At 35.7% G+C, this 16,785-nt stretch overlaps 1 protein-coding gene across 3 annotated transcripts in view; it reads left to right on the top strand.

The window, feature by feature from the left end:
- Positions 1–16,785, top strand: part of zmat4a (zinc finger, matrin-type 4a) — a 111,119-nt gene that overhangs the window by 5,379 nt on the left and 88,955 nt on the right. Inside the window, exon 2 of one of the 3 annotated variants that reach the window (XM_051108714.1) lies at positions 4,084–4,179. The exons of 1 other annotated variant lie outside the window; for it this stretch is intronic. Coding sequence is in view for 1 of the 2 variants with exons in the window: in XM_051108713.1 (XP_050964670.1) it covers positions 9,820–9,906 (87 nt within the window). In the remaining variant the exon portion in view is untranslated. Of the gene's footprint in view, positions 1–4,083; positions 4,180–9,714; positions 9,907–16,785 lie in introns of those variants that run through there. One more of the 3 variants, XM_051108713.1, reaches the window with a different exon arrangement.

Genomic DNA, 16,785 nt, shown 5'->3' with positions numbered 1-16,785 from the left:
TTTTCAGCTTCTCAGTAGATCACAAAATGCAGATTGCCTTTAGAAAACGAAGAGGATTGACCTGTTTTTGAAGCTTCGGCCAATTAGACATTTGCCTTTGATAAAATTCATTGCTATTTGATAGTGCAAGGACTTCTATCTGTTTGTGTATGTGAATGAAATACACTTAAACACTTATGCAAAATAGTACTGTTTTCGTAGCCTGAGGTGTCAAAAAATAATAATAAAATGGCAAAACTGCAGTGATTATAAATATTATAATTTTTTTTATGCACTACCAATTCATGGTATGATTGATTGATTGATTTCATAAAATAGATCCAATAACAAAACGGCATTAATGCCAAAATAAAGAGAGATGAGAAATCCAAATTCTTAACCCAAACCCCATAGTCTGTAAATAAACAGTTATAGATATTAATACTATTATTTAACAAGGATGCTTTAAATGAATCAAAAGTGATGCTAAAGACATTTATAATGTTACAGAAGATTTCTATTTCAGATAAATGCTGTTCTTCTGAACTTTCTATTCATCAAAGAAACCTGAAAAAATTCTGCTCAGCTGTTTTCAACAATAATAAATATTTTTGAACAGCAAATCAGAATGTTAGAATGATTTCTAAATAATCATGTGACTGGAGTAATGCTAAAAAAAAGGAATAAAATAATGAGGTAAAAACACAGGAATAAATTACATTTTAAAATATAGTTAGTAGTAGAAAAATGTCTAAATTTTACTGTACTTTGGATGAAATAAATGCAGGCTTGGTGAACAGAGAAACATGAAAATCTTACCGTTCAAAAGCTTTTGACTGGTATATGTCCACGTTTATATTTACTGAAACTACTGCATAGAGAAAGTCTATCTGTGAACAGAAACATCTATTTAACTTAGTGATGCATCAAATATGTTCCGATGATGATTGTTAATTGCAGATTACTTACACTGTTGTAAACCGTATATTCAAAAGTCAACCAGGCCAGGAACGAACTTGCTTTACTTGGGAAAAGAAAATAGTCTTGTCTGGCATGGCAGGTGAGGTGGTCATTGTTCGCTATGATTCACTTACTGTGATCTCCAGTGTGCAAGGAGGTGAGACGTTGTTGGACATTTACACTCCAACCTGATACTCCATCTGGGAGGAAGATGGGGACTTCTCATTGCTTTGAGCTCAAGTATGTGATGAAGAGGGATTCCAAGACTAACAGCACAGTCACTGGCTCTTCTCCATCCCTCTGGGCAAGGCTGGCTCCCATCATGCACTTCTCTGCCAGCACCTCATTGGCTCTGACTGCCTTCTCTAATTGCAAGCACCACGCATTCCCAGAATGCCTCTCACAGTTTTCCAGCTCACATTTTTTTTCCTTTAGATTTTATGTTTAAATGGAGTCAGACTAGAAATGCGGTTTAGGGAAAGTAAGAGCTTTGATTTGGAATGAAATAGTACCAAATGAAGTGCGAAAAGGGAAGTCCTATGTACTTTGCTGTGGTAATCCGCAATAAGTACTCTCTTCCTTCCAGTTTTCCTGCTCTCATCCCCAGACCACACCTGGAATTTTTTTTTAGTCATAAACCTTCTGTAGTTAATTCATATTTTCCAGACCACCACAAGAGGGAGACAAAATCGTTTGCAACAGCCCACTTTGATGTTAGAGAAAAGGCCCTGGGTTTCTTTTTTAATCGTTTAACCATTTAAATGAGATCATATTGATTAAACTTAGTTTAATAGGGGCATTAAAATAATCAGTTGTAAATAGTACTTGATCTCTTTACACGCGTTCTATCTCTACCATAACCAAGCACATCCTCATGTATGTAGTTTGATGGATGCTGTATTTGCTCTCGGGCGCATTGATCTGTGGGTGTTTGTGGGCAGATTGTATGAATAGCCCTGGTCCTCTCTGCCCACAGTGTTCTCAAATCTCTTGTGCTCTTTTTAACTTGATAGAGACAATGATACTGTAAGAAAAGATAGTTTGTCTGTATACTAACACATAGTATTGTTGATATACGGTACATCAAGGAATGAATGCTCTTTTTAACAGTCAGCACACAGGAATATGTTTATTAAATTAGCCTTGAACGCTGGCACAGAGCGCTAGAGGCTGTCCTTGCCCTTTCCAACCCTCAGCATCACCAGTGGTGGCACACAAGAGCTCGCAGCTGAGTGACCTCAATTTCACAAGGGCCTGCTTCTGCTACACTACTGGTGCACACTTGGAATGGTGTCAGAGGAAGAAAAATCACATCTCCTCACATCATTTCCTTGGGCGTAATCATTCACCCTTACTACTTATCAATCTTTAAAAATACCTGTGCATAAGTGACTGACAGCCCTGCAGAATCAACCATGCATTGATAAGACATCTTACCTTTAAATTGAATTTATTTCACTTCTAGCTCCAGGTTGAGGCTGCCTTCAAGGGCTTATCTTAGACTGGCTTCCCTTATCCAGGCGTTAACCCTTCGAAAGGAAACAACTAAATTGGTCTGGGTTCAGCCTGAAAACCACTTCAAGCATCACCAAGAATGAGGTCTTGACACCTGCGGGTACATTGAACATGACATCACTGTGAATGTTTTAGCCTGAGGTTATAGCACTCACCAGTTTCTCTGCAGTATATAAATAAAGTGCTTTGTATAACAGTTCTTGACATTTCCACAGGTATATTTGGAATGTATATATATCTCAAAAAAGGTGTTGGAAAACATATTGACCAATAATAGTGGGATTTTTTTTTTTTTTTTTTTCATGCAGAGGAAAGCAGATCCAATATGTTCTAGCAGAGATCTACAGAAAGAAAGTTTTAACCACAAAATCTCAGTTCAGACTTCTCAGAATTGTGAGGAAAAAAATCTGAATTGCGAGATAAAAAGTGTGAATTGCCTGTTTTATTTTTATTATATCTCACAGAATTTAACTCAGAAGAACTTTTCTTTCTTGTAATTGCAAGTTTATATTTGCAGTTTTGCCTTTTTTCTCAGAATTGTGAGAAACAAAAGTCTCAATTGTAAGATAAAAGGTCGCAGTTACCTTATGTATGTATGTATGTATGTATTTGGAGTTTCCTCTGAGGAAGCAAGGGAGGCAGTGCCTCCTCAAAATATTGGATAAGAAAAAATTTGGAGTACAAAAATAAAACACCGCCAGTATTACAAAATGTAACATTAAAAAAATGTATAAATTACTCGTTTTCTAAATAAACATTGTCCAACAGTGACACCAGTTTTACTAAAAGCTCTGACTAACAGACCCCCTAAGAGTAATGTGAGAGGAGGCAATGCCTCCATCGCGATATGATTGGATATGACTGGTTATGTTCGACCGTGATTGGTTCATGGTTCATAAATCCCGCCTCTTGTGTTCGGGCGCGTTCGGTGTTCCCGAATCAGTCTGAATGAACAATATAATGATGTTAATCATGGGAAGGCTAATTTTAAGAAGTAAGTAAACAACTCACACACTAAGCTATAACCACATTGTTACGTCAAAATAAGACTTAAAATGCCATGATATGTGGGAGTTTTTAGTGAGTAACCAGCTTGGGGAAATTTAAAGTAAATCTTGGTGTCTGTGACCAATATTTACAGAGCTTTGATGACTGATGATCTGACAAGTTACAAGTTAACTTTTAAAAAGAATAGCTGATTATAAGTTCACAAATAAAATATATCATTTAAGTTATTGTTTTGAGTTATTATTCTAGAATACATGTATATATAATATTTATTTAACCAGGAAAATGTGACTGGGACATGAATTTGTATTTGATTAACAAAAAAAAGTCCTATGGCAGAAACAAGCTTCCATAAGAAATGCCTTTGTGTCAAATTCAATGCAAAATGACATAATTGGTTGAATGTGTCTGTATTGCTGAATGCTTTATTGTGTTCACTAGAACAGTCTCCTAAATCCTGCATTACATTAGGTTACAAAGCATGAAAGATTAAAATTTGGATCAAATCCTGCTGTTTCAGTTGTCACACTGCATGTCCATCTGCATGTACTATATAGAAAATTTCCTTAGTGGACTGATCATTTCCCATCCCCCATTTCTGCTCTTTTTCTTTTCTCTCAGTGTTTGTGTTGGGGGATTGGAGTTGCCTAAGGAAGAAGCTGTGACATCACTGTAGGTGACCTTGGTTCCCCGTCAGCCACAGCCGTATGGAAACTGGTATGAGTGTGTGCGTATGCATGTGTAAAAACGTGTGTGCGTGCGTGTGCTCAGGCAGAGAGCTGTGCAGTGGCTGTGAAGCAGAACATTAGCTTAACTTTTGAGGTGCATTTGCCTAAAGCCTGAATGAAAGAGCAAACCTGGTCTTTACATGTTGTCTTCTCTTTTCTTGTTCGCATCAAGAAGGCTGCAACCTGTGTCATAAATACTTTTAAAACTGACATAAATAGCTGTGTACTGAGCTTAGCAACCACATTGTCAGTGTAATGAGCAAAATCTCCATTGTAATGCAAGAAACATGATCTGAAAATCATCCTAGTTAACCTATTTTGCTGCAGTATATCAAATGCTGGCAACTGTTTTATTTATTTACTTATTTGATGTATTTTTAAATTATATTATAGTCCTTTAATCCTGCTTAACATCTTTTACATTTAAAATGAGCAAATAAATAATAAATTACATTAAATAAAATAAATATTTAATTTCCAAAACCAGATTTTCCTGAGTTAGAATGAGTCAATACTGAATCAAAATGCAGTCTACAAAATATGGAAAAAATAGGGCACAATGTACTGCATTAATATGTACAATTTTTTTTTTTTTTTCATATGGAGTGTTTTACCTGTTGTATTTTGTACTTTTTATGCTTTTTTTTTTATAGTGGCCATGACTTTTTAATGACCCGCAGATGACAAAATGAAAAATACAAGAGACAGGGTCATGAGTGTCATCTGTAAAGGACCCCAGGCTGGGTCTAAAGTCTATGTCCTGACATGTCACATTTGGATCTGGCACGGACATGGACAAACTAATTTTGTCTTAAAAAACTGTTTCTCATTCCGGGCTCCAGAACATGGAACAGATGCAGTTAGGAAAATTGTATGTTATCTGCTTTCACATACAATGGGCATTTTTTAGCCTAATTTATGAGCCACATTGTCCCATATTCTCTATTTGCGCTATTTAAAAAGAGTTTTTAATTGCTTCAGCCTTCTCACACCACCGCACTGCTGTTTCAATCTGCCATGAATGCTTTGATCACTTTTGTGATTTATTTTGCTGGTATGAGATGGCTGTTGAACAGTGAAAGTCATGCAGTAACCAGCAGCTTCTACTTTTGAATTCTAGATGCCTATTTACCCAGAATTCCTGTAGAGAATGTAAATGAGCTGATGGGAATTTGAATGTAGGCAGCTATGAGACTAAAAGTGGAATAAGAAAGGAAGAATAGAATATACAATCCACAGGAGATTTTTCTCCAAGGCATTCCCAGAATCTCAGTATAGTTTTCTTTGAAAATGAGAAGTCGGCTTATAACTCAGATTTAGCCTTTTTACTGTAATAAAGGAATCTATTGTATGATTGGGTTGATATAAATAAGAACCTTCCAACAGGGTGGATTTTGTGGCAAAGAACTGCTTCTAACGAATCGTTTGAGAATTGTTGGAAAATGAGGTGATACAAAATGCATATTTTGAGAAAATAAAAGCGTTTTGATCTTACATGCATGTAAACCTGTAGGACTCTTCCAAAACAATATTAGGAACCCTAAAAATGGCATAATAGGGGCACATTAAAATTAATGTCTAAGCCCTTTTAATTTTTTGAAAAATTATTTTTTTTTTGACCTTTAAGATATGCAGCTCTTTTAGTTCTTAGTAGGCCAGACATCAAAAGTACTTTCAGTTATTCTGATGAATTATAAGTTAAAAAGAAAATTCTCCCAGAAATGAAAATTCTGCCATCATCTACTCACACAAGTGCATGACTTTCTGAATTCTGAATATACAATTAAGCTGAAAAATACAAAAATTGCAAAGTGAGACAAATCTTCCGGTCAGATTAAAATGTCTGCATAGAAACCAGTGAAGAATACATCTGATCATATTTGCATAAAAGCATAGATACACAGATAAAAGTATCTGCTATAGTGCATAAATGTAAAATTTGAGCTTGTGATTTTGCAAAGGTCTTGTCATTTTGTGTGCAATATGTGTCAGACAGTTTTTGAACAGTCTGTTTGAGACTCAGACCAACAGCTGGTCAGTTGCAAACGGCTTTGTGCTTCTAATCTGTCCACAGATGAATCCTCAAGACATTTGTGCCTTCCCCATTTAGATAGTTGTCTGTTCCTTTTAAATGGTCACACCATTTATTCCAACAGAAGCATCGGTAGCAAAAATGGCATGAAATGAAGTCCGGATATATCAGGTGTATGTATGTAATAATATACGCAACAATAGTGGGGAACTGGCACACTATGGTAAGGAAAGAATACATTTTATTTAGAGACCGCACATTTATTCCGTCACACTTTGGCCTAGATTATACACCTCACAAATTTGGAGCACAGCCTCTCAAACTTGGTTTAAGTGGGGTTGTGAAGCTTGTTGAGTGAATACTCACACATCTCCGGAGTGTGACAGCTCATATAAAACTGACCTAAGTCTGGGCTGGCTTGTTACCAGACATGGTGACCTGAAAATGAGATTTGAGGCTGAGTGACTCTACAGACACAGGAAGTGAGTGGAGCGATTTTCACTTGTTTATGTAAACCCAAGGATAAAGCAGTCAATAAAACACGTAGACAAGAAACACTAATGACAAAATGCAGTTCATTGAGATAATTACATCAATAATGAGCAGACGTCATAAAATAAACAATGCTGAGCAGAATGAACAAAATCAATTGGGCATGTTTAAATGTGGATGAGTCTATTATGTCACAATATGAATCCTTTTCCTTTATTATGATAGAATTGTAATTTGACGTGAACAGATGTGTGGTCGTCTATCTGGTAAGTGGTTTTGTAGCACTCAGTAACAAAAGGGAATATTTGGTGTTTTGCAAAGGATCTCAAAGTCGAGTTTAGCCTGAGGCCACATTCTCTTTAGTGTCATCCTGATGAACTGCTCCCCACACAGCCTGGCATCACTTCAAATCATAATCAAAATTCACTCTAAGGTCAATGGATTTTTCAGAGTAAAAACATGCAGTATGTTTTCTTTAGGACCATTTCAAGGTAAACATTTACACATGAAAATGCAGGCCATGCTCTATTTATTTATTTATTTTTTTTAGTCTGTTGTCAAGATATGAAATGTACTTCATTTACAGACCCATGTTCGAATAAAGAAAAATAAGCAACAACAACAAACAAGAAATCTTGCAGCAGTAGTTCCCAGAAATTCACCATAAAAATACAGTGACGATGTATGACAGAAGGCTAATAAATGAGATTGTAAAATAACTGCAGGAGGGTGAACTGCATTAATTATATATATTTATAACCACATAAATTATAATATATATATATATATATATATATATATATATATAAATTATATAAATTTTATATAATATATATATATATATATATATATATATATATAGTCAAGATCAAAAGTTTACACCCCCTTTCAGAATCATTTAAAAATGTTAATTATTTTACGAAAATAAGAGGGATCATACAAAATGAATGTTATTTTTTTATTTAGTACTGATTTGAATAAGATGTTTAGTCTACAAGAGAAAATAATAGTTGAATTTATAAAAATGACCCAGTTAAAAAGTTTACATCCCTTTGATTCTGTATACTGTGTTCTTATCTGAATGATCCACACCTGTTTTTTTTTGTTTAGTGATAGTTGTTCATGAGTCCCTTGTTTGTCCTGAACAGTTAAACTGCCGCTGTTTTTCAGAAAAATCCTTCAAGTTCCACAAATTCTTTGATTTTCCAGCATTTTTGTGTATTTGAACCCCTTTCCAACAATGACTGTATGATTTTGAGACCCATCTTTTCACACTGAGGACAACTGAGGGACTCATATGCAACTATTACAGAAGGTTCAAACGGCAGAAGGAAAAACCATGCATTAAGAGCACGGTGGTGAAAACCTTTCTTTTTTCTTATTTTGCCTACATATAGTTTTTCATTTAGTACTGCCCTTCAGAGGCTACAGAAGATAGCTACATGTTTCCCAGAAAACAAAATAATTTAAATTTACCCTGATCTTCACCCCTGGCTCTTAATGCATCATGTTTCCTTCTGAAGCATCAGTGAGCATTTGAATCAAGCCTATGTAAACTTTTGAACTGGTTCATTATTTTTTCTTGTGGACTATATGTAAACATCTTTTATGTGAAATATCTTATTCAGGTCAGTACTAAATAAAACATAACATTTTGTATGATCCCTCTCATTTTGGTAAAATAATTAACCTTTTTTTAAATTATTCTGAAAGGGGGATGAAAACTTTTGACCTTAACTGTATATTGCAGAGATATAAGGCCTGCAGTACCCACACTTCCAATCTTTGTACTTGACTACTTGTCTACTTACATGATGTATTTTCTGTATTTGGCCCAAGTGTTCAGTTGGGCATGAAGACCACAACCATGTGATTACCAAACAACTTTTGATTACCCAGTGGGACACACTTCTACAACAAAATGGTGCAAAAAATCCAAGTAAAGTTTTCACAGAGATTTATTTGTGCATTTTGACTGTCAGGACTTTGCCCTTAAAAATAATCTTGCAATTTTGGGATATGTGAGTTCCCGAACATGATAAATGATTTGATCCGCTTAGCCTCAAATATTGCTAAGAAGTGTGGATAGGCTGTGTCTGAAAATGCACACTCTCCGGTATTTCTTTTGATTAAAGTAATTACTTTGCGATCAATAAATATGTTCTATATGGATGTAACTACATTCTCCATGATGTTGTTATCATGTGACCTGCCAACATAAATTGTGTTGCTTCACTGTCATTCACAAATCTTCTAATTGGATAGTAAAAAGACCATCATATGCACACTTCAGAATCTCGCTGGAAGTATTAAGTCATTTGAGGTATTTTCACCTGGCATATTTCAGACATTTGGGACAGTTTTGCACACTTGCTTTCTCTTATGTCCACATGCCAAATGGCCAAATCTGCAACTGTGGGTATTGGAACAGGCCCATAAAGATTTATTTGCAAAAATTATGCCAAATGATAAATGACTAAAGAACTTACCATACACTGATAATGACCACATGCAGCAGATAAATGGAGTTGAATAACTCTATGAATAAGGACTTAAGTAATGATTTAATAATACCATTTTCACTGGAGAAAGCAATAGTATGGATAGAAGACTAATATTTTTTAATTTTTTTACAAACACTCAACTTTTCACTTCACAGCACAGCTTTATGAATTGTATAACACCACCCATTTACTGCAGAGGATCCATTTGTAAGTTATGTAATATTAAATTTCCTCAGATCTGCTCAGATAAAGAAACAAACTCATCAACATCATCAACATTTTCGGTCTAACTATTCCTTTATCAACTAAATAACATATTAAGTGACTTTAAGTGACTAGTATTTACTTAATAAAGCATATTTGTAGATATGGTGACTTTATTCACATTCATCTTTCAGCTTATCTCTGCCTTTTGTTTGTGCACTAGTGTCTTATTATTTATCCCAGCTTGTAAAGCCACTACTGCAGAAAAAAACTACTCCAGCCATCCAGCCAATGAAGGACGGCGGGGCGGAGAACGCTCTGCAATTGAACTAAAGGACCGCAGGCAGCTGTACACGAGCATCCTCTATTCTACACACGCGCCCACATCACACAGTCAATGGATTACACCTTTTCTCTCCAAGTGCAACACCATCTGACCGTATACCCGACACACTTATACGAGGACTACAGCTTAGAGTTACAGGTATGATTATGAAAATGAAGTCAAAGTCTGTGCTAGTTTGTTTAGCGGTGATGATGAGCGCGGCTCCAAACTAACCGTTCTCTCGACACTATTGGAGATACTTATCAAACACATGAGCAACGTTAGAAGACCGGGTACCTCGTATTCTAAATTTATACGGTGTGTTATACTTTCTCACATTTATTGACGCTGTGACGTGCAAAAAGCCAGGTTTTGCGCAAGCTCGATGAATGTGTCGCGTGTTGTGATGTTTACATGATAAGGGACACATGAACTGTAAATACACCTCATAGTATAATACTTGGTGTTTTATTTTGAGAGACCTCAACAGTATCATTTTCTTATGCTCTTTGTTATGCCAAGAAGCAATGATGACCCCGAAAAGGTACATTTCGGAGGCACTTGGCACTGTTGACAGATTGCCCTCGGTTTCGTCAATCTCACAGCTGTTTCATTTACAGCAAACGATCAATTATGTATCACTGTACAGTCCTGAGAACCCCGCTGATGCGGACAGTGGCAATTTTCAGACAAGTGCGCTTTGATCTTCGTTTTCACCTGTTGTGATCTGTGTAATTTACTGAGACAGTTTGTTTGTAGTAGTGTCAACCCTTGAATATATTAGGATTTAGTGTAGTGCCCTGGGCAATTGTGGGATTATTACCTGTCCTGTCTATCCAAGAGAGCGACCGATTGATTTAGACTTATAATATGACAAACAATTATAATAGAATGCAAAGTAAATTAGATTAGTATTGTGAGTATGAATCATTTTCAGTTTTCTTGCTTAGGCAGGTTTTCTTTACAATTAGGGTACAGGTTGTACTGTACAGTGCATTGGTGCTTCATTTTTATAGTCTTTGCAAGTTTAGAAGACACTTTCCATAAAAACACTATGCCCACATAAGTAATCAAAGTTATTTTAATGCATGTTTTTGCATAATACATTTTGCAGTATTAACACTGTTATTTTCCTGTTCGTTAGTATGAAGCTGCTTTAAAACAGTTTGTATTGTATAAAGTATTGTATTAATAAACGTGACTTCACTTGCTTTGAGGAATTTAAGAACAATCATTTGTATTTGTTTAATGTTTTTTAGTCATTGTTATTAACTTAATGCATATGCATGCATTTTCTTTTTTAATATGCATTTTAACAATTAGTTTTTGTATTTTAAGCCTTTGAAATGAGTCTGTCCCTTTAAAGTTTCTCCTCCAGGTGCTGCTTAGATCATCTTTGTGTGGAACAATGCTAGCATTAATATTCTCTTTCATATTCCTTGGAGTGCAAATACGTGACATAGAAGCAGATGTCTTTTTCGTAATAAGTGGCTTACCTCTTCTTTAACCCTGGATGTGTACTTTGTCCAAGAATTCAGATGACATTTGCTGTAGCTTGTTAAGAGCCAAATCTAATTTCTTTAGTTTAAACTTGTCTATTTGTGTGTTTTAAATTCTGGAATTATCATTTAGGATTATAGATGAAAAATACATTATACATGTAGCCATTGATAAGTGTACTGTCTAACAAGCTGGGCTAATAAACAGTTAGGAGAGAGTAGAGTGAGAGTAAGATGTGAATAATTGATGTTTTCTTGACACTGTTTTTCCTGTGCAGAGAAAAGAGGCTCATCTTTAATTTTTATTATTATGGCGTGTTTACAAATTAAGATTCCCTGCCTGCAGTGGAAAACAGCATAAAGAGAGAGGAATGCCAGATATAACAGCTTCACTCTTCTCGCATTCATTCATTATAGATGCATCATAGTCCGAACCGTCCCGCTGTAGTGTGGTTTTCAGTGATAAGGGAGTAGAACAACTTCAAAGTTTGCTCATTTTGAACGTTATTTCCCATCAGCATTCACACGTGAGCCTTCCTGCCTCATGCAATGGTTTTAAAATTAAGCCGTTTTCACAGTATTGGGGCAGTGAAATTGCACAGCGGTGGGTGGTTGGTTTGTTTAAATCATCCATGCACCACAAGGTGGCTCTGTTAGTGTAGAATCACCTCAGAATTACCTCTGGTTGGACTCCTGTGCAAAGCGTGCCATACATACAGTTGCACTTTCTGTTGAGGTTGATCTTTGTGGATTGTCCTAATCACAGTAATGACTGCCTTGAACATCAGAATTTGTGATAAAATCACAGTAGTTGAGATTTCAAAAGCCGTTGTTTAGATCACGATGTATATCTTTTATAATAACGAGCTGCTGGACTCTTTGAGACATACTTTAAAAAATATTCTAACATAAAAAAAGAGAAGAATCTGCTGTCTCCATAACCAGAGCATCATAATTCGTCTCCCAGGACTTCTGAGGCACAAGTGACAGCCCATTGCCTCTCCAATACTGTTTTTTCCATTGGGAGGGACAAAGCCCACACTTAAAGAAGCTTATGGAGAGGAAAATGCCTTGCCAAAGCCCAGGGATATGATATGATATTATCTTTCACTATTTCTGCTCAGGAATTAAGTAGCAAAGCTTAGTTTTTAGACTCCCAGGAATGTTTACAACAAGACTTACAGCAATACTAGCTATCCTTAATGCACCATGAATACATATGCTGCTAAAAAAAAACCTTTGAAATGCCAGACATGTTCATATTTCTTGAAAATATTGAATGATACATAGTCATTTGTTTTATAAAGTATGTAGAAAAATTCAGTGGTTGTCTAAACATACTGCTTACATCAAATCTTATTATATTGTTTATCTGCAGTAAGGGTTATTAGCTTTGAAGGAGTGAGGAAGGTTGATTCTCTGTGTCCTTTATTTGAACCCTTTCTTCTTTTTATTAGATGTTGTTGGAGTCCGTGGGGTTCTAGTCTGATGAAGAAAATGAGTTTTCTAATTTAATCGAATTTATAATACATAGTCCACATAAAAAGCCCTATTCTAGACATGTTTGTCGTGTGGTTTCACACTGAGGCTGTATATTCTTAGCTGGCATTGAAAGCACCCTGCAGATATTAAAGGTGCAAAAAAAAGGTAGCTCCAAATTAAATGGCACAGTGCATAACCGACAGCGGTGTTCAAGGTTGATTTTTGTTCTTACACCCAGTGAATGCATTGTTGGTTTAACCTTGCAGTACATGTTCTGAACTGTTTTCCAATGAACAAGTACTGCAAAACATGATTTGTGTAGAATTCAATCAAAAAGTCACATTTTACCTTGCTATTTCATCTTGCTTTGGGCTAGGTGGTTCATAGCTCAGGTGTGAAATAAGTCAGCACTCTTCCATCTTAGTTACATTACAGCATTGGAATGGTGTTTCCATATTATGTAGTGGAAACTGGATAAACATTCATCAAAGATTTTTGGAGTATGATTAACAAGAAAGAGTATTTCAGTTATATACTTTAAAAAATCATGTTTAATTAAATCTTTGTAATTGTGAAACAATGACAGCCCCTTAGTGTATTGGTTCTCAACCCAAGCCTACTTATTTGGAGAATTAATATTAATCTGGGTGTGCAATATTGACAAAAAATATATTTCTGTATTTTCTGGAATTTTTTTAGTTAACGATAATTAGACAAAATTTTGCTGAGTGTGCTGGTCTAGGTCTGGTCTGGCAGGATTGGGAATGCCGTGCACAGCTGACTCTAGATTCTGTGTGGTAGTTAGTTTGCAGGAGTAACACAAATGAACTTTTCCAATAAGTTTAAATTGTAAAAAAAAGTAAAAATTTTCATCTTTTATGGGCATTTTTATGGGCATTAACGATATCAAAATCTCACAATATGATAATATCTCTATATGAAGTCCACAATACAATATTTATTGTGATATTAAAAAAAAAAAAAAAAGACAACTGATGTCTTGGGGGGGAAAAAATTGTTCATTTTAAAGTTTAATAGCTCAAAATTAAGAGCTCCAGCTCTTGTTCTTAACTAAGAAAACTGACTTGTACCTGAACTTTAAAGGGGACTCTTTTTATTTGTGGTGTACTGTCTCAGTCTAAATTACATTCACACTGGTGTTTTAGAGTATAATAATAATGACAACAATTTTATATTATTATGAGAGTAATAACCATATATTGTAAAACAATTGCACTGTAAAATAAATAAAAATGAATTTTTCATAGGTATATTATGTTTGCTTTACAATACTTCTTTTGTAATTTCTACACTTGAAAGAGAGATTTTCAATTTGGACTGCGGTAACGTTACCCATTTAAGCCGCTAGCTGTCAGCAATTCATACTGCACTTTTTAGCTTTTATTTTGACAGGAAACTCTATTTTCAGTGAAAACAGGCTTACAAAAATGCTTCTCACGTAATCATCTGCCGTGAAGTTGTAACTGGTGGCTGTCACTTTCCAAAACTTGGGCTAAACTCACAGCACATGCAGTTAACTACATTCACTGTGAACTGAGCCATTCTAGGTACAGAAAACACCAGATCACGAGCTGATTGCCTGAATGAAGTGCGTGCTTTGCTTTGAAAGTTTAAGTTTCTTTTAAAAACTTAACTTTTTGCCCTGAAGATGATATTGAGACATTTTTGCTATTGCGATAACACGATATTGATAATACCATCACATCCCTAATAGTAAGACATTATAGGGCTGTTAGTAATCAAATGAAATCAGTATCAACAAAATTTGTGTTTGCATTGCAGAGGTGGCACAGATTCTGCACCTGAAGTAGCATTTAGATGCATTTACACAGACTGTTTAATGCTTGACATGAATGCAGTTAATGCATGATTAATGCTGATGTTTAAAAAAAATTTAATTACTGATATTTAAAATGATTTTGTAGGAAAAACAGAAAATATACTTTAAATATAATGCTAAAATCACTGGTAGGGGGCAGCAAATCATTGCATGAGTGAGTCATTGAGTCGTTCATTCAACCGATTCATTCAAACAGCTGATTGATTCAGTTACAAAACACTGTTGTTTGTTGCTCAAAGACGCAAAACAGTTCTGCTGTGCCTTTGTTTGCAACTATTTTCGTTGATGAAACAGAGCCAAAAACAAGAATTTGTCAAGTCAATAAATATGAACTTCTTGTTTATCCACTGTGAAGGTTTCTAACTTCCATTTGGGTGCTTTCATGTTCAGGTCTCCATAGAAATCCATGTTAAAATGGGGTAAAAAAAAAAATAGACTGAATTGAAACTTTTTTCCGTTTAACTAAATATAACAATTGGTGCAGGTTTAACATTATATTATCGGCTCGAAAAATATGTTCATTTGACTAAAAACACCACAAGCCAAAAAAGTAAAGCATAACTCCTGTCGGGCGAGACTTCCATGTTCAGAAAAAGATGGATTTGACTGTTTTATAAAATCTGTTCTAAATTCTGAAATCTAAATGTGTTTTAATAGACTAAGCAACACCATAAAAGTGTGTATGCTTGCACCATCTGGGTGTGTTTTTGTTCAGTTTTTGCAATATACTCAATAATGTCAAATTGCATATCGTTTAAACAAAAATGTTGATATTATTGTAGAATATATGAAGAGTTCAGATGCAAAAGCCTCTAAATCCATCTGACGTCTTTCTTTAAAAAATGCATTTTTATCAGGTGCCGATGTATAGGTTTCTACCTAAGTACCAGTAATTCTGATTGGGCTGAGGATGGGATTTTAGCGAGTTTGAAGTAAAAGTATTTGATAGACGTATAATATGTGTCGAGAGCATTCACTTAGTATCATTATCTCATTTTTGACTGAGATGGCTTTTAGGGGGTTTTGCATCTGAACTCTTCTCATATATCTAGCACACTACTAAATATTAATTCACGAGTTCACCCTTACATCTTATCTGGTTGAGCAAATAGTAAGCATATTTTGGCATGCTGTCCTAGGGGAGGGCTCAGAGCCCGGAATATGGCCCGAACCCAGAGAACTCTAAGAGTGAGTAGTTGGGGTGGAGGGGGGATGCCGGAAAACCGTAGAATGACGGAGGCAAGTCGGCTGCGTGCGTATATATGACTTGTGCTAGTTCGGATGATTAGCTAAACGAGTTACACCTGTGCCGAATTGGTTGATTATCTGATCGTCCTCCTCCCGAACCTTGTTATTAAAACATCATATATTTTTAAGTCATCTTGAGGCCCCTTTGTGGGCCCCAGCCCACTAGTTGAAAACCACCGTCTAAGTGTATAGTAGCAGTGCAATGATATTTAAATTCTGGCTGATACAATGGGCCTGATAATTAGTTTCATGTACTATTATTTCCCAAAAATGAATTTGAGATAATTGGCAGATCTCCTGCAGCATTGCAACGGGCCCCCTAAGGGTCACACACCTCCTGTCTCTCTGGTTTTGTTTTTTGGCTCACATGAGGCCCATCTAAATGTTGCACGAATTCCAATTAATGTGATAGAACAGGATAATGATGTTTGACCTTCAGCTAGCCACAGGGAAGAAGCGATGAGCAATGTTTTTGCTTTGAGAAATTGACATTGAAGCAGTAGCAAGTTTGCAGAGGTGAGGAAGAAAAATAAGTGGATAAATATTTCCTCTTTAAGTGAACCAGTAATTATGTTTCGCGTTGGTTGTGTGCTAAATCTAGATGTGCTTTAAATTTCAGATATGTGATGGGATCTATTGTAGGTTGATTGCAAACAGGTCTAGCTCACTTAAATTAGTTAGATGGTGGGTTATTGTAGCATGGCCACATTATTACATAAAGCCATCTTAATTTACGCCATGATAATCACTCACCGTGGCAAATGTATTATCTGCTGTCAGGAGCAGGTCGCTTTCCTTCATCACGCTACAGTAAATTCTATCACATCTCCTTGCTCCTCTGCACATGACAGCAGATGTTTTCCCCATCCCCTGGACACGTAACACCACTGTCTTCTGGTGGAAAAAGCATTTTGTACTATGTCCACATAACAGCCCATGTCCATGATG

This window comes from Labeo rohita, chromosome 5 (assembly GCF_022985175.1).
Source record: "Labeo rohita strain BAU-BD-2019 chromosome 5, IGBB_LRoh.1.0, whole genome shotgun sequence".
NCBI classification, from domain to species: domain Eukaryota; kingdom Metazoa; phylum Chordata; class Actinopteri; order Cypriniformes; family Cyprinidae; genus Labeo; species Labeo rohita.
Note: the sequence above shows the minus strand (reverse complement) of the source record. Positions and strands in the feature narration are given on the sequence as shown.